General features: G+C 38.0%; 1 protein-coding gene across 1 annotated transcript; it reads right to left on the minus strand.

The window, feature by feature from the left end:
• Nucleotides 1–16,516: 16,516 nt before the first annotated feature.
• LOC132309227 (uncharacterized) lies at nt 16,517–17,449 on the minus strand. Its single transcript, XM_059807554.1, has 3 exons — nt 17,085–17,449; nt 16,766–16,946; nt 16,517–16,693 (listed from the first exon to the last, which is right to left on the minus strand). The coding sequence occupies exons 1-3, from the start codon at nt 17,447–17,449 to the stop codon at nt 16,517–16,519; spliced, it is 723 nt and encodes a 240-aa protein (XP_059663537.1).
• Between the last annotated feature and the right edge of the window lie 1,145 nt (nt 17,450–18,594).

The following is an 18,594-nucleotide window of genomic DNA, read 5'->3' on the forward strand; positions in this document are numbered from 1 at the left end:
AACAAAAGTGTAAAATGAGTCCGTAGGAGGCTCATTTCACCAAAGAAGAAGCTTTGCCCGGAAACGACAATGCACACAAACGTAACTTACCTAGTAAGATATGCAACAATGGTCCATGGCCCAAAAATATGGCCGACACAAAATATGACCCCCCAACGGCCAAAATGCCAAAAACGAAGTTTGGAACGAAAACTTGGAATTTAAAATCATGAGATGGTTTCAAAATGCCGCTTGGCCCTTGGCCACACTTCATACATGGTGAATAAATGCTAATGGAAGAATCAAAATGGAATTCCCACACCCAATGCAAACATGGTGAAGTAAAAACTCAATATTTTTCAATACTTTCATAATATTCCATGAAGTCAAAATTTACATAAGATACAAATTACATGTCATTGGCCTCCGGCCTCATCTCATACATGTTAAATACATCGTAAAGAGTGTACTCATGTACACATTACATATAAGGAATCAAATGTACACATGTTGACATATAAGACTACAATTGGCATTCCAAGCCAACCTTTACAAAAATGAAAGTCTCCTAGTCCACAAACCATCCAATCATAATGAAGACCTCAACTTTGATTCTTATACCTGAAATATGCCCCAGTATCGTAGGGGTGAGTAACATAAAGCTACTTGTAGGAAATGAGCATGCATCGACCTACCTTTTACAAGTTTGCATGATTTAATTATTGTGGTTCATTCCACCTAACGTCTATGTCAAAGGTGAGACTCAAGGAGCATCCTAGCTACCTAAGATCATTTCTAGCATCAATCACCTCATTCATGCAATTTTAGCAACATAGGGTCATGCTTACACAAAGTAATAACATAGGAGCATGCTTACACAAAGCAACAACATAGGCACATGCTTACATAAAGCAACAACATATAGATTCTCAAGGTTATCAACTTGAAGTCTAAAAAACAACATCAACTAAATATAATAATTTAGCATAATTAGAATATCTAATAATACACATCAAGACATAGATTCTCTAGGTTATCAACTAGAAATCTAAAAGTGTGAAGTCAACTAAATATAGCAATTTAGTATGGATGTACTTAACTACATCAAAATCGCCAATAGCCAAAACCACAAGTCAACAAGGTAAACATAATTGTCAACTTGGAATTGAATGCGAAAACAAAAAGTGGAAGACTTGGACATTACGCTCGGAATTCTGCCGAGACCTCAATGGTTATTCCGGGCACTAACCCGTAGGGAAAACCACCCTAAGTGCGCACTATCTCAATAACTTAGATGACTCACGTCCCCGTACTAGAGCCAAACCCCTAGCCATCTCAACTCAACAATGTTCCAAGATTCCAAAATAAGCCAAATAAGTTCATAACTTATACATATTACTACTACATAGTAACAAGTTAGCAATATAACTCTCAATTGTGCATAATAAGCATTTCATATCCATAATGCTACGAAATCACCAGCCAACAATATATTCATATAGAAACATACTCTCATGAATATAAATTTAACAACAATGCCCTTCAATGCATATAACACAATTAAGTGAATACTTTATTAGTCTAAATCCATGATCTTAAAATAAAAGCACCTTCTAAAACATGATTAAATCCACGGATAAACAAGATATAATCTAATTACATCAAAATAATTAAACTCTCTAGATTTCAAATCATTTCCAACTGGCCCCAATTTAATATATGCTAATAGATATATCATGGTCATTACATATATTCCCACAAAAGCTTAATTAGGCCCATGAAACCACAAAATTAGATTTTAATTAATTCTTTTAATTAAAGTCTCTAAATTTTCAAACTCAACCAAATGCTCTCAAATTAAAGTATGTTAACAAACATGCCAAAACTTAATTTAGAAGCGCAATACAACTCAATTTCATGCAAGGTACGGCCATGAAATTTAATCTTTCACAAAAGATAAATATTAATTAAAAAGAGCAATTCTTAGTTAATTAATCCAAATTTAATATTTGTTAACCAACATGTTAAAACAAGATTTTCTACCATGCCACAATTCAAATCAAAGTTATATATCATCATGAATTTTAAATCTTATACAAAGAACTAAAAATTACTAACTTTCTAGATTTGATACAAGGCACATATATAAGTTGTATAATCATGTTAAATACTCAATACAACACACACAAAAGCCTAAAACATTCCCTACCTCCATTTGAGATGAAATCTCAAATTCCCACCAAAATAAATCGGTTTCGAATCCGACGAAACTCCTAGGTTTTGTCGGGGACAACACCACGAACATGAATCCCAAGGAAGCCCCATCAAAAACACAACTTGACTTCAAACCCAAACTCAAGAAATGGCCAAAACGAGATTCTAATCGGTTGGAATCGAAGGCCTCGCCGAGGGGAACAATAAACACTAAGGCATTAAGGTATTTCATTGAAGGGAAGAAGCTCGAAGATGGCAGCCATGGCTACCTCTAGATCAGGCCAAGAGAGAGGAGAGAGAGAGCAAAAATCTAATTTTTCACTTAAAGGCCCCCTATTTATAGAAAAACTCAAAAAGTGTCCCGAACGGTTTTCGCCGGGTCCGAAAAAGTGAAATTTGAGCAGACGCGGTCAAATGGCAAAACTCTATGAGCGAAAAAGATTCCAAATGAGAAAATATGAACATTGGAAGAAACGGCATCGAAAACCAAGTCCTGAGCAGAGAGTTATGTCCAAAACAAGTTTGGCGCAAACTGGGGTCAGAAACCCTGACACTAGAAAACATCGTCCAGGAGGAAATTCTAAGAGTCCATGACTCAACGAAATGTGAAAATGAATCCCATACGAGGATCCAGGCTTAAAACGAGGCATTGAGCAATAACTTTCGTTAATTACACAATGACCCTTCTAAAAAATGAAAACTGCGAAACTGCCCCAGAATGAAAATATTTTCCAAAAGATATTTTCTTAGATACCCCTGAAATAAAATATCTTCAAAAGATATTTATGAAAAACACACCAAGAAAAGAAAAAGTTTCCAAAGAACTTTGCATTTATGCCCCTATGGACACCGGGAGCAACCAGAGTACTTTCTCACGAAGGTAAAGATACGTATCTCATAGAAATCATTGGGAATGAAGATACATGAAGTCAGAAACCAACTCTGAACACAAGAAGTGCGGTTACGCAAACAGAGTGATAAATGAGGAAAAGACATAATAGGGAAAAAGACAAAAAGTGAATAGTGTCGAAAAATGAAAAATGTGGGAATGACTCGGTCCTCAAAGGAAGTTGTCAATTCACAGAAAAGAGTCTCGAAAATCACTCTAGAGCACTCGAGATGACACTAATCGACAAGAAACCAAACTCAGAAGGGAAAAGACAACGGAAAAAATTTATTCAAAAAATCCGGGTCATTACAAAATCTCTTGGACAATGCCGAACAAAGTCATATCCTCTAGGAAGGCACCATATAGAGGCTGGTCCTCGTCATCCAAAGGAGATACTAATGGACACTCTAAAGCCGCCATATGGTCATGAATGGTGAACGCATAAGGCGTGCCATCAATGGTGGTCTTGATTACTTTCGGCTCTGCGCATGAGTAAAACTTGTTGGAGTAAAATTAGCGGACTACTCGCTGAAAGAAAGAGCCGGTGCAGGGTTTGAATAGAGCTTTGAGGCCGTGGTCCTTCAATTCTTTGATCGCCCAAGCCGTTTTTGGTTTTTTTTTTAAACTCATCTTTAATGATGAATTTAGCTTTGGTTTCAATGAGCCATTTAGCCTAATTTGGAATGGGAGCATCCCCGGATGATCCCTCGGAGGAGCGAGCATGCTTGGAAGAAGTTTTGGGAGCCATTTGGAAGAAGGAGTTGGCTTTGGCAATTTATCGAACACCTGGCGTGCCAGACAAATAGGAAGAGAGACAAAGGATGATTAGAGATAAGAAATCCTAAAAAATTTTGACTTGCAATTGACAATAAACAACCCCAAACAAATACTAAATGTTAACACCATCAATCCCATCCTCTATTAATCCGAAAATTAAAGGAAAGAGAGAGTAGAAAAAGCTTACCCAAATTGATGGAGAACCTAACAAAATCCCCTTGCTTGGTGGGAGATGGATGGATTGATGAGGATGATTGATGCGGGTTTGATAGAAGGATGATGGAGATGGGAGAGGAAGATATGGAAGTGATAAATAAAGGGTTGAGAGGTGCAAGGGAGGGTTTGAGTCGGCTGGAATGAGAGAGAGGGAGTTATGTAATTTGAAATGGGCCTTGAAATGGTGGATTTTATGAAGGCCCGAAGCTTGGCGGGTGCCCACAGCATGTCATGGAATGGCACAGGCCAAGCCTGGCATGCAGCAGTGGCAGCCTTTGGCACTCGGTGGGGGCCCGCATGGATTGGCGGGCGCCCGTAAAATTTGACAGAATCTATTTTTTCATTTTGGCCGAATGGAGGCCGGGCAGGGGTCCAAAAATGTTCCAATTAGAAACTTAAGCTCCTATGGACCCTAGACACGTTGTATAACCCTCAGAGCAGGAATCGGAGCTCATTTGCAAAAGCGCTAATTTTGGGGTCCGAATTTCTTGTGATTTTTTGGATTTTTGAGAAAATTGCCAAAACGACCTTGAAAAATTCCGAAAATGGTACTGAGACCTTAAAATGACTAAGTAAGCCTAAAGTGACTTTTGGAACGTAATTCGAGATAGTTCTGAAACAGGTCAAATTTTGGTTATACTTAGCTATTTTTTTAGAAAATTTTTGGCTAAGGCAACTTGGAAAAAGTGGAGCTTTGGAATTGGAAGAATTGCTACCCAAGAGTGCTAAATTTAATGTCGATAGCTAGACGAAGCATGATTTCACATCAGTCCTCGTAAATTGGGTCTGTCAATAGGACTTTCTCCATTTTTCGAATGGGGACTATGCCATCAACATAAGGTTTTAGCCTTTGGTCATTAACCTTAAAGAGAGATCCATCGGTAGGATCTTGAAGTTCAATTGCACCATGAGGAAAGACAGATAAGATAACATATGGACCATCCCACCGCAAACGGAGTTTACCGGGAAAAAGTTACAACCTATAATTAAAAAGCCAAACTCTTTGTCCGGGGGAAAAAGACTTGTTCACAATGTGCTTGTCGTGAAATGCTTTAGCCTTTGCGTCATAGATTTTGGCACTTTCATACGCATCATTTTGAATTTCCTCAAGCTCATTGAGCTGTAATTTGTGGGTAGTGCCGGCTTGTTTAAGATCGAAGTTGAACTATTTTATGGCCTAAAAAGCACAATGTTCTAATTCAACTGGGAGATGACAAGCTTTGCCAAAGACAAGTCGATATGGTGACATACCAATGGGCATCTTATACACTGTCCGGTAGGCCCAAAGTGCATTGTTTAGTCTTAGTGACCAATCTTTGCGGTCCGATCGAACCGTTTTTTCCAAAATATGCTTGATCTCACAATTAGATACTTCCACTTGACCACTCGTTTGAGGGTGGTAAGGTGTGGCAACCTTGTGAGTGATAGAGTACTTGAGAAGGACTGATTTGAGATAGCGGTTACAGAACTGAGATCCTCCATCACTGATGAGGGCTCTTGGCGTACCAAATCGACTGAAGATGTTTGATTGAATGAACTTGATCACAACTTTATAATCATTGGTTTTGGTAACTTTCGCCTCAACCCATTTAGACATGTAATCCACTGTTACGAGAATATACTCATAGTCATAAGAAGATGGAAACGGTCCCATGAAGTCAATTCCCCACACATCAAAAATTTCTATGATTAAGATGGGGGTCAGGGGCATCATGTCTCTTCTGGACATGGATCCAAGCTTTTGGCAACGCTCACACGACTTGCAGAAATTGTAAGCATCCCGAAACAAAGAGGCCAATAAAATCCGCTTTGAAGGACTTTATCAGCAGTTTTCTTAACATTGAAGTGTCCTCCACAGGAAAGAGTATGGCAAAAATTTAGGACACTTGAAAATTCAGTTTTGGGAATGCATCACCGGATGATTTGGTCCGAGCAATACTTGAATAATTCTAGATCTTCTCAAAAGAAAATTTTGACTTGGGAGAAGAACCGGTCTTTCTCTTGTTTGGACCATTTGGACGAAATTTTTCCTATCGCAAGGTAGTTGACAATATCCGCAAACCACGGAAGATTTCAATGAGAAATCTGAAACAGTTGCTCATCTAGAAAGGAATCACGAACTGTAGCAAATTCAGAAGATTTCTCAATGAGTAAATGAGAGAGATGGTCGGCGACAACATTGTCTGTCCCTTTTTTGTCCTGGATTTTAATGTCAAACTCTTGGAGTAAGAGTATCCATCGAATTAGCCGAGGTTTCGTCTCTTTTTTGGTGAGCAAATGCCTAAGAGCGCCATGGTCCGAAAAGACAATGACCTTGGATCCAAGAAGGTAAGAATGGAATTTATCCAAGGCATACATCATGGCTAGCAACTCTTTTTTAGTGGTGGTGTAATTCAACTGAGCATCAGAAAGAGTTTTGCAAGCATAATAAATAGCATGTGGTAGCTTGTCTACATGTTGGCCCAAAACCGCACCCAATGCATAATAGGATGCATCACACATGATCTTAAATGGAAGAGACTAGTTAGGCGGTTTCATAATTGGGGCTAAAGAGAGAAGAGTATGGAGCTTCTTGAAAGCTTCCAAATAGGCTTTATCAAAATTGAAGGGAATATCCTTGGCAAGAAGATTACACAAGGGCCGGGATATTTTGCTAAAATCTTTGATGAAGCGGTGATAGAAGCCGGCATGACTAAGGAAGGAACGGATTTGTCGAACAGAATTTAGGGGAGGAAGGTTAGAGATTAATTCGAATTTAGCCTTGTTGAGCTCAATTCCCGTTTTAGAAATAACATGTCCCAAGATAATGCCTTCTTGAACCATAAAATGACTCTTTTCCCAACTTAGAATCAGATTTGTCTCATTGCATCTTTGAAGCACAAGGGATAAATTATGGAGACATGAGTCAAAGGAAGATCCAAAGACGGAGAAATCATCCATGAATACTTCTAAAATCTTTTCAACCATATTAAAAAATATGGACATCATGCACCTTTGGAAAGTTGCCAGTGCATTGTATAACCCAAAGGGCATGCGTCTATAGGCAAAGGTTCCAAAGGGACATGTGAATGTGGTCTTCTCTTGATCTTGAGGATCAATTGCCACTTGGTTATAGCCGGAATAACCATCAAGGAAATAGTAGTAGCTCTGGCCGGCTAGCCTCTCTAGGATTTAATCAATGAATGGGAGTGGGAAATAATTCTTCCTAGTGGTATAATTTAGTTTCCGGTAGTTAATGCACACCTGCCACCTGGTGGTGGTGCGTTGTGGCACGAGCTCTCCCGCTGAATTTTCAACAACGATGAGGCCGAATTTCTTGGGAACAACTTGAGTGGGGCTTACCCACTTGCTATCAGAGATGGGGTAAATGATTCCCGCATCTAGAAGCTTAATCACTTCTTTCATGACCACTTCCTTCATGTTTGGATTCAACCGGCACTGTACCTCTCTAGAAGGTTTTGCATCATCCTCCATATGAATGCGATGCATACAAATAGAAGGGTCAATTCCTTTCAAATCAGCCACTACCCAGCCAATAGCTTCTTTGTGCTCTTGTAACACCGCTAAAAGGATATTTTCTTGGTCCTTTAAAAGGTCCGATGCAATTATGACTGGAAGAGTTTTGTTTACACTAAGAAACACATACTTGAGGTAGATCGGGAGCGGCTTCAACTCAAGTTGTGGTGAAGATTTCAATGAAGGGACTGGAGGGGTAGTTAAAAGTTAAGGAAGTAGTTCTCTTGGCACTTTCCAAGGAGGAGAGTCTATGATAGCACCAACTTGGAGCAAATAATTTATTTCTTGGATGGATTGATTGATATCAAAGTTTGCAAAGTCAAAGTGAGACATACAAGTTTCAAAAGGATCCTTGCTTAGAATGAAGGGGAGAGATTCTTCGACCACTTCATCTACCACATCAATGAGAAAACAATCATCCTCTTCGAAAGGATATTGAGTTGCATGGAAAATGTTGAGTTTGACTTGCATATTTCCAAAGGCAATATCCATCACCCCGGTTCGGCAATTTATCGAAATATTAGCCGTAGCTAAGAAAGGCTTACCGAAGGATCACGGGAATATGTTTCTTTGGATCATGGACTGGTTCCGTGTCGAGAACCACAAAGTCTATTGGAAAGTAGAATTTGTCCACTTTGATGATGACATCTTTAAGAATGCCCCATAGGTGCTTGATCGATCTGTCGGTAAGCTGCAAGACCACGGAGGTTGGCTTAAGATCCCCCAACCCAAGTTGTAAGTAAACTGAATAAGGAATCAAGTTCACATTCGCTCCTAAGTCAAGGAGGGTCGTTTCTATCTTGTTGTCACCAATGACACACGAGATTGTCGGGGCACCCAGATCCTTATACTTTGGAGGAGTGCTATACTAAAGGATCGCACTCACTTGTTCAATTAGTCTTACCTTCTTTGGTAAATGACTTTTGGAAGTGCGCTTTTGAGTGCATAAATCCTTGAGAAATTTGGCATAGGGAGGAATTTTCTTGATAGCATCCAAGAGAGGTAGGTTGATCTTAACTTTCTTGAAAACTTCCCACATGTCTTGAATTTTACAGTTTTTGTTCCCAAAATGTGTCGACTCTTGGAGACGTTGAGTAAATGGAGCCTTAGGCTCATAAGAAGTCTCCTCATTTGGGGTCACAAGCTTGAAATTTTTAGTGCTAGACTTTGGATTTTCAGAAGTGAAATTTGGATTAGTTGAGCGAGGATTTAGATTTTTGGGAGGAAAAACTTTTTCATCTTTTCCTCCATCAACCTTGTTGCCCACAATTCGACCACTCCGAAGAGTGGTGATTGCTTGAACATGTTCATGAGTAGGCCCACTCGGAGGTGGGGCTTCGTCAATCACATAAATCCCTCTAGGATTTTTTAAATGGTTGAGCGAGGAGTTTTCCCTTATCTCTTTGAAGAAGTTGGTTCATTGAATTAGTTATTTGTCCCACTTGATTCTCAAGTTTAGCTATTGACTGAGTATGTGAATGAACTATATGGAGAGTGGGTTGTAATGATGTCAAAAGCTGCTTGTTAGATTCTAACATTGGCTTGTTAAGGGATTCCATCATTTGCTTATTTGCAGCAAGAATCTCATCAGTTAGAAACACAAGAAGTGGAGTAGAAATATTTGGATTATATGGTGGACAGTAACTAGAAGAGGTTTAAAATTGCCTATTTGGAAATTGAGAAGATGGCTGATTTTGATGTCCTTGATTTTGAAATGTCAAATTTTGTGGGGCGGGTTACCTCCATGAAAAATTCGGATGATCTCTCCATCCTGGATTGTAGGTATTGGAGTATAGATTATTTCCGGGCCTGAAAAACATAGCATTTGCTTGCTCTTGATTGTTACTAGGAAATTGCTCTGATGTGGGGCAATCTTCCGAGAGATGGAATAGGCTAATGCATGATGTACACACCTCACTTGTTGAATTTTGAGACAAGGAAGGAGAGAGATGTGGTGCCATTAATTGATAGAATTTGTGAGCTATGGCGTCTACTTGAGAAGATTCTTCCCTCATTGTCTTTGGTTGACATAGATTGGTATTCTTTGCATTGGTTGAGGTTGAAGCCCTACGAGAATTATGTTGCAATGTGTTTTCACTCAAATTCTCGAGTAAGGTCCAAGCCTCATCCGTATTTTTAGACATGAACATTCCTCCACATGATGAGTCAACCATAAGTCTATGTGGTTCGGTTAAACCATCATAGAAAGCTTGCACCAATTGCCATTTTGGAATTAGGTGGTACGGACATTTCCTAAGGAGGTTTTGAAGTCTTTCCTAAGTCTCATGGAGTTGTTCCCCATCAATTTAGGAAAAACTAAGAATGGAACGCCTCATTTGATTGGTTTTAGTCACCGTATAGTATTTTTTTAGAAATTCTTATTGCAATTGTGCCTATGTAGTGATAGAATTTGCAACAAGGGAGTTCAACCAATATTTTGTCCTATCTTTTAAGCTGAATGGGAAGAGACGCAAATGGAGTACATTTTCAAGGAAGCCCCTAAGCTTGATGGTTGAACAAATTTCAAGGAACTCATCAAGATGCTTATAGGGGTCTTCATTTTCAAAGCCATAAAAGGATGGAAGCATTTGAATTGTGCTGGATTGGATTTCATATTGGGCTACATCGATGTTTGGCATCGCTATACAAGAAGGAGAGGCATAAGTTGTAGGGATGAAATGGTCCCTAAGAGTCATGGGTACCACATTTGGAATTTCAGCCCTATCATTATTGATTCACTTATTCCCGACATTTTCTTCATTTCTAGCCATTGTATTAAATTCAAGTTCAATTCCACTTATATTTTCTGATTCTCTAAGGTTTCTTCTAAGAGTCCTTTCAAATGAATTTATATCAATTGGGGCTTCAAGAGTTGGCAAAGATAATAACCTACGTCCCAACATCAATAACACAATTCAAAACAAGCACAACACTTCTTCACCATAACATCCATATACAATGTTCCCTTTCTCCTCAATTATCAATAAGACAAAAAATAAATGGCCACGACAAGGACCGATGCTTTGCAATACAGTAAAATAGGAATAGCCTCGACCAGGGCTTCACAATCAAAAATCACTAATTTAACACATGCAAGATATTCACAATTTTGAGACTAGAACTTTGAAAAACTTACCGGGAGTCCTCTAGACTTACGATTTTTTCAGTTTTCCCTCGGCAAGTCTTGAGTCCCTAGAATCTCACAAGAATACTTAAAACATAATGTCACCAAAACCAAACAAGAAAATATACACAAAACACAATATTCACAATCAAACCAAAGTTAATCTTTGAACCTTGATTGCAAAATCATTTGCAATCCCCGACAACGGCGCCAAAAATTGGCGGGTCTCGGTATATGCTACCAATTATAATCAACCCTTGCAATAGCACAAATCATTGTAAAAGAGGGCTATCATAGGGGTAAGTTGAACCACAAGGACTATAAATTTATGGAAACCAAGGTCTTAAAAATCACTTTGTTTGATGAAAGAGGTGTAGAGTTGGTTTTGTTTGTCACTTAGAAACTAAAATTGAAAATTGCATAAAACAATAAATTGAAGGAATTTAATAGGAGATAACTTATGTAGAGAGGACTAGGGAAGTGAATCAACTACCAATCCTATAAACATGCTAGGTTATGTTTAACTTGGGAAACAAATTAAATATATAGCAATGATAGGTAGCAATACAAGATTACTACATTATCATCAAGAAGTTCATAGAATCAAGAGTTAAGTACAATCCCTCAAAGTTCCACATTCTTGAACTACCTAAATTAGAGGGTAGCTATGACATGGTCACTAAGCTAGGGACTATCAAACCCCTCAATCACTATGGTAATAGCACATGAAGTCAAGAACCAAGAAAAATCCATCAAATGGAGGCCCTAAGCTATGGACTAACAAGCTTCTCATACAACATGCCAATAAACCCATTTCACAATCTCATTTCCATTGTCACTATAAAAATGTAAGCCATACAATCATAAGAAAATATAATCTAAGACAAGATAATAGATTCAACATAATCATTTATAGAAATTTAGGTCCATTACATCAACTATAAAGCTCTAGATTATGAAAATGCCATATACATACTTCATTCCCCAAAATAAACAAAACTAAAGCATGCTTACGAAGGAGGGCTTCATCACCTCCCTAGAAAGGGAGTTAGTTACCCATAGAAGCAATGCAGGAATGAGTAGAGGAGATCTTCCCCTCCATTTTCGCACCTAGAGGCAAGCTCCAACCTAAAGCTCTCAAGAACAATATTTCTCTCTCCAGAAATCCTTACAATGTGAGATCTTATTATAATGGTTCAAGCCATCTATATAGCAAAAATAACCTCCCAACAACTCTAAATTCGTGGCCCAAAATCCCTGAGAGAATGCAGACCTATCCCTTGAATCAAGGGAATAACTTTGGGGGAAACAATGCAGCCCATGATTTGTTGTCTGCAATTTGGCAGGCGCCCGCAGGATGCCAAGGGTGCTTTCCATGCACTACAGAAGGGCACCTTACCTCTGATGGGGGCACTTGGTAGGCACCCGTAGCTTTTGGTGGGGCCCTGCCAAATCTGAAACCTACTGGACAAATTGGCGGGCGCCCGCAGTGCGTAGCAGGTGCCCGCAATGCTCCTGGGCATAAATCACATTCTCGAGTTGGCTTTGGCTCAGCCTGATGATACGATCATCCTCCTTAGCACTTTTTGCAGAGAAAACCATGAGTTCAATGGATCACTGGCTTGGCCAAAATGAAGGTCCCGACAAGGGCATGCTTTAATCTTCAAGAACTTATACAAACCTCACTTTTACCTATTTTTGGGGAACCAACCTGAAAGTAAATAAAAACATGCAAATGAAGCTAATATATACAATATAATCAACTAATGGACTTAACTAATGTAAATAAGAGTGCTTGAATTTACAATATTCGGCGCTTATCATGGGACCCACCACTTATCTTTAAATGGCATGAAGGCCACATGTGGCCTCATAATTCTCTCTCTCTCCCGCAACTCACTTTTTATCCCTTTTCTCATTTCATTTTCTTTTTTCTTTCCAAGTGAGACTTCAATCCTTGATTTCCTTCTTGTCTTCTGGAATTTTTGGGTATCGTTTGCAGCAAATCGGAGAGTACGGCGAGATCTATGTGTGAGTACAAGCAATTCCTTATTTGGTGCATCCTAGGAATTCTAAAAATTTGGACCCATTTGAGGGTTTTCTACAAAATTGAGGTAGGGGTGTTCTAATCCATAACTTCTTGGAATTTTGTGAATTTTCCCCTTTAATTTGACCATAAGCATGCTTAATTTAATTATCTTGTCCATTGCTATTGTGGTTGTATGTGCTCAAAATGACAAATGTGTTTTACATGCTAATTGGGTTATATACATGGCTATTTACATTATTATGAAGAAATATGCTTAATTTTGGTATACTGTGTGACTTGTGAATTCTTAATTGCTATGGAAATTGATGTCGTGGCTGTGAAATAATTGTTTAGAATTTCCTATCAATAATAATAATAATAATAAAATTATGATGATGTAGAAAAGCATGTAAAATTTTATTGTTGAATTGTGCTTAGAAGCATGAAGCATTCATGCATCCATTGGGAATAAAATAGAAAGGGAAATTTGTTTTAGAAAACAAATGAAATTATTTTTGGGAATTTTTTTTTGAAATGTGTTTGCGAAAACTGGACGCTTAGGAGGCGCCTAGTGGTCCGTGGTGTTAGTGTAGTCTAGAAAGGAGTGTGGTTGAGATAACTAGGTCAAATGCGACGCCTTGAAGGTGCCTTGTGGTCATGGATAGTTAGCCAATCCTTCTTTCGTGAGGCCTTGGAGGTGCCTTGGGTCAGATTACACTAACGGTTTGGAAGTTGAAACGAAAATATTTCGGATAAGGGGAGCGACATGGGTATGGCATTGTACTTCATTGTCATATATGGTATACTTGTGACTTTGATGACAATTGTGGTTATATTTAACGTTGTGGATATGGATTGTATCCTTGGTATAGTATGATCCCGTTCTCTTGATTTCTATTCTATACGTAGATTCACGGGGTCATAAGTGGTGTGTCTTAGACACCTCCTATATGCTCACCCCATTATTTTAACATTTTTCAGGTTTGGAAAAGGAAGTGGCGGACGACGTTCCTTTACAGGTTTTGATGGGTTAGTAGATTGTTTGACCTATTTTGTAGCTATGATATCATATTATTATTATTATTACTATAATTATTATTTATAAACCTTGGGATGACACGAATATTATGTATTGCTATAGGAAAGAATGTTAACGACTTATTTTTTTTATTTATTTTTTTTTTATTTATTTTTTTCCTGAATGGGTGGTTTTATAAACAAAAGAAAATATGTACAAAAAAGGTGGAATCTCTCCAAACAACTAATCTAAAAGTAGACAAGCCCACTTCCAGATCAAGCAAACCGAAACAAAAAATTGTAACAATCAAGCTAATTGAATAATTTAAGCAGCTCCAAAAGATAGAAGCTATGAAAAAGAAGGGTCTCCCAAATAACATGCTTGACTAATTGATCCACATCTTCCTGGATACCTTGATGCAAATATTTATTCTGAGCCTTCCAAATTATCCAAATGGTGGCAAAAACACAGTCCTAAGAATCTTAGATTTAGTTCTCTTTGTAGAAGCATTAAGTAGAAACCAATCCACAATCTTATCCATAGAGATGAAGTCTTGTAATGGATATTTAAACAATTTGAACAAATCCTTCCAAACCTTATTAGCCAATGGACAAGAGTAGAACAAATGAGCATTAAAATCTGCATTAACAAAACAATTGTGACACACTAAAGACACCTGTAAACCCCTCTTCTGCAAATTCACAAAGGAAAGATTTTTATTCAGCATAATAATATGAACAACCACAACTGTCCGAGGTCTACAACCCTTCCAACAAAGCTTAAACCATTTCAGCTTTTGATCCCGCAATCTGCACACTTCCCACGCTGCTTTCAAAGAAAAAATGCCATGCTGACAAAGAATAGTGTCTTGACCAACATATATTTGCAATCTAAAAATAAAATCTCTAGCCAAGGAAGGAAAAAACTCTGGAAAATGCCATTGATTTCCATGAACAATGGACTCAACCTTAGCCATAGAATCAAAATTTCTAAAAAACACTACCCCAAATCTATGAGCAATCGAAAAAGAAGTACACCAAGGATCACGAAGCAAATTGAAAGACTTCCCAATACCCACTTTAAACACAAGGTGAGGTAACAACTGATCTCGGACCTCCAAAATCTGTTTCCAAATAACTGAATCAGAAGTTCTAGAATTAATTGTCCAGAAATTAGAAGAATTCAAGTATCTAGCCTGCAGCCACTTAATCCAGAGATTATCTTTCTTTTGAACAAAGCCCCAACAGATTAAAAGCTTAAAAGTAACATCAATGTCACTGATCCGACGTAGATTAAAACCTCCTTCATCACGAGGGAGCATAACCTGACTCCATTTAATCTGAGACATCTTAGTGCTCTCTATTTTACCACTCCATAAAAATTTCTTAAACTTCTTTTCGAGAGTGATCCTATAGCCCCATGGAATTTTAAAGCCAAACAACCAAAGATAAAGAAAATAGTAAAGGACTGATCTCAAAAGCTCAATCATACCAGCCATAAAATGATTAAGAGTGTTCCAGTGATTGAACCGAGCATCAACTTTGTCAATTAGAGGCTTGTAATCAAAACTTCTCAAAGAACTATTAGCCAAAGGGATACCCAGATATTTGAAAGGGAAATTTTCTTCTTTGAACTTCAAAACTTGCAAACTCCGATTCTTACACCGAACCGCTTTAGAAAAAATTACCGAGCTCTTATTATTATTTATAGAGAGTCTAGTGCCACTTGTAAATTTCTCAAATACATCCACAATTGATTGAGCAATACCTATTCTAGCCTTAACAACAATAAGCAAATCATCGGCATAAAAAGTATGAGAAATCTTCAAACCAGAATTGACAGCCGCGTTATAGAGCTTAATGGATCCATCATTAATACTAGCTGCCATAAAGGAAGAGAAATGCTCAACAACTAAAGTAAAAAGCAATGGGGAAAGAGGACATCCCTGTCGCAGGCCCCTAGAAGCTGAGAAGAAGCCGGCAGGTACTCCATTACAGAGCATAGAGAAATTAACATTGGAGACACACTTCATACACCAAGAAATCCATTTGTCACTGAACCCATGTAGCATCATAATATTTTCAAGAAAACTCCACTCAATTGAATCAAAAGCTTTTTTCAAGTCTACTTTCAGAGCCATAGATGGATCCCCCCTTTTGAGACCAAAACCTTTAATCATATTCGTCACAAGAATAATATTATTATGAATCCAATGCCTTTTAACAAACGCAGATTGCTCCAAACCAATAAAAGTGGACATCACACTTCTAAGTCTATTAGCTAAAATTTTAGCAATGATCTTATTGGTAAAATTACACAAAGAAATAGGCCTGTAGTTAGCAATATTATCACCATGACCCTCCTTTGGAATCAAAGCAAGGAAAGTAGCTTTAACCCTAAGAGGCATAGAATTATTATGAAAGAAAAGCATTACTGCAGCAAGAACATCAATCCCAACTATACTCCAATATCTTTGAAAAAACCTTGTTGGGAAACCATCTGGACCTGGTGATTTATCCAGATTAAAATTCATCACTACGTTTTTGACTTCTTCAGTACTGAATCACAGTTCAAAGTGCTACCAGCCTCCTCTCAGAGAGACTTTCTAGGCCTTCTAACCGAATTATCAACAAAGTTTGAAGTATAAAAAAAATTGTCATATAATTTGGCTAGCTAATCCTTAATAACCTTTGGATCTTCCGAAACCTCCCCATCTGTATTTTTCAAACAAGTAATAGCATTATTACATCTACGCTACTTGACCACATTATGAAAGAAAGCTGAACATTTATCTCCCTCCTTAAGCCAAGTGAGACGAGATTTCTGAGCCCAAACAACTTCCTCAAGATCACAAGAATGTTGAAGATCAAGGCTTAAAGCTCTCTCCTTATCAATCAAGTCTTGATTCAGATGATCATTCAGAAGCTGAAGCTACACCACCTCAAGATCATGTATAGCTACCTTAACTTACTCAGAGGTTGTGCCTTTCTTGAGATTCCAAACCTTAATAGCAGCTTTAATCTCTCTAAGCTTCCTTTGCAGCTGATGAAAAGGATTTCCAGAGACAGCACAACTCCAAGCTTGAGCTATAACATCCTCAACTTCATGCTGCAAGCACCAAATCTTCAGAAATTTAAAGGGCTTAGGACCTTCAGAACTGTCCATATGCCACTTAACTGCAAAACTATAATGGTCAAACAAAGAAGCGTAAGTGAGATAAGTTTTGGAATCTGTGAATAAATTGAACCAACTATCATTAGCCAAAACTCTATCCAACTTAGCATTAATTCTCTTCTGAATCCTTTGCTTATTACACTAGGACCAAGTCCCATTATTAATTGGAATGTCTTCCATTTTTAGGTCCTTAACAAGTAAGTTAACTTCATCAAGATTGGCCTGAGTAACCCTCAAACCACCTAATTTCTCTTTATGAAAATGAACCATATTCCAGTCTCCTAAAGCAAGCCACGGCTCATCCATTAAGGAAGCATGAATTTTCAAATCAGACCACAATACCTTTCTTTCTTGAACTGTGTTAGCAGCATAGATAGAAGAAACCCAAAATGTGAGACCTAAATGAAAATGTTTAACTTTAAGAAGCATAGTTTGAGCCTCCTCTTTCACTAAAATAACATAAAAAACAACCTTATTCCACCCAATCCAGATCTTCCCTAACGTATTCGCCATATAATTAGGTATCCAATTCCAAGAAGAATAAATTTTATTCTGAATACGAACTACTTTAATAACTTTAACTCTAGTCTCCACCAAAATAACCAAGGCAAATTTATTAGCAAGAACCCATTGCCTAACTTCTTTCTGCATAGAGGGTCTATTAAGCCCTTTAACATTCCAACAACCAATCATAAAAAACGGGGTAGAAGAGGTGGCAATACTCCACCAAACTTTGATGCCCTAGTTACTCTATCTGTAACAGGGACAGGGTCCTTCTTATTTGACTTCTGTTTCTTAGTCTTAAATCTTTCCGAGCCTGACGAATTTGTTTCCTCATTCAGAGCTACTTTAACTTCTGGAGTAGCATCTTGATTTGAGGAGATCCTAACTTCAGAAATAACCTCCGTATTAAAAACAACAGTATTAACTGGACATTCAATCACAGAATCATTTATCCCACTCCTATAGTCCACCATTACATTAACAACAGGGTCTTTGTCCAACCCTATTGGAGTGGCCGGATTCATGATAATGGAAACCTCAGCATCAACAATGTCAATGGAGTTCTTCTCCATTTCCTGTACATCTTCCAAAACCGCAAAACCATTAGTAGTAAGAACTGGAGCTGGTGAAGGAATCACACCAGGCCTCTTGGACATTTCCATAGCATCTTCATCAACGATGACATTTTTTCGCTTGTGCTTAATAACCCATTTTTCCACTGGCTTCTTTGGTCTGTTTTGCATCACTTTCAACAGACACCGATCTTCCATATGATCAACCTTTTTGCACATTCCACATAGTTTAGGTCTCCATTCGTATTCAAGTGTAAGATTACAATCACAACCATGGATATCAATCACCATCGAATCTGGCAATGCTTCAGTGATTTCCACTTCAACCATCACCCGGACAAAATCTCCTTTATCTCTATGTTGGTCCAGATTATCCATATGTATGGGCTTAAAGAACTGAGAACACACCATCAAAATCACTTCAGCATAATGACAATGAACAGGAAGACCGTAAATTCTAATCCCCACTGGGACTGAATTAAACACTTCCTTCATAAAATTGACATTTTTATTCCATTGCTTAATGATAATAGGGCGACCTTTAAAAGTATGAATTCTTGAAAGAATCCGCACCACATCTTC

This window comes from Cornus florida, unplaced genomic scaffold (assembly GCF_030987335.1).
Source record: "Cornus florida cultivar Cherokee Brave unplaced genomic scaffold, ASM3098733v1 CherokeeBrave_3.0.0_Hap2_Chr05, whole genome shotgun sequence".
In the NCBI taxonomy this organism is placed as follows: Eukaryota; Viridiplantae; Streptophyta; class Magnoliopsida; order Cornales; family Cornaceae; genus Cornus; species Cornus florida.

Excerpts from the sequence above, each read along its gene's own strand:
- LOC132309227 (XM_059807554.1), bottom strand. The coding sequence starts at position 17,449 with ATGGCGAATACGTTAGGGAAGATCTGGATTGGGTGGAATAAGGTTGTT. Across the intron at positions 16,947-17,084 it reads CCAATTAATAATGGGACTTG|TTTTGCAGTTAAGTGGCATA; the intron begins GTCCTAGTGTAA and ends TGACCATTATAG. Across the intron at positions 16,694-16,765 it reads AGATTAAAGCTGCTATTAAG|CTTCAGCTTCTGAATGATCA; the intron begins GTTTGGAATCTC and ends GAGGTGGTGTAG.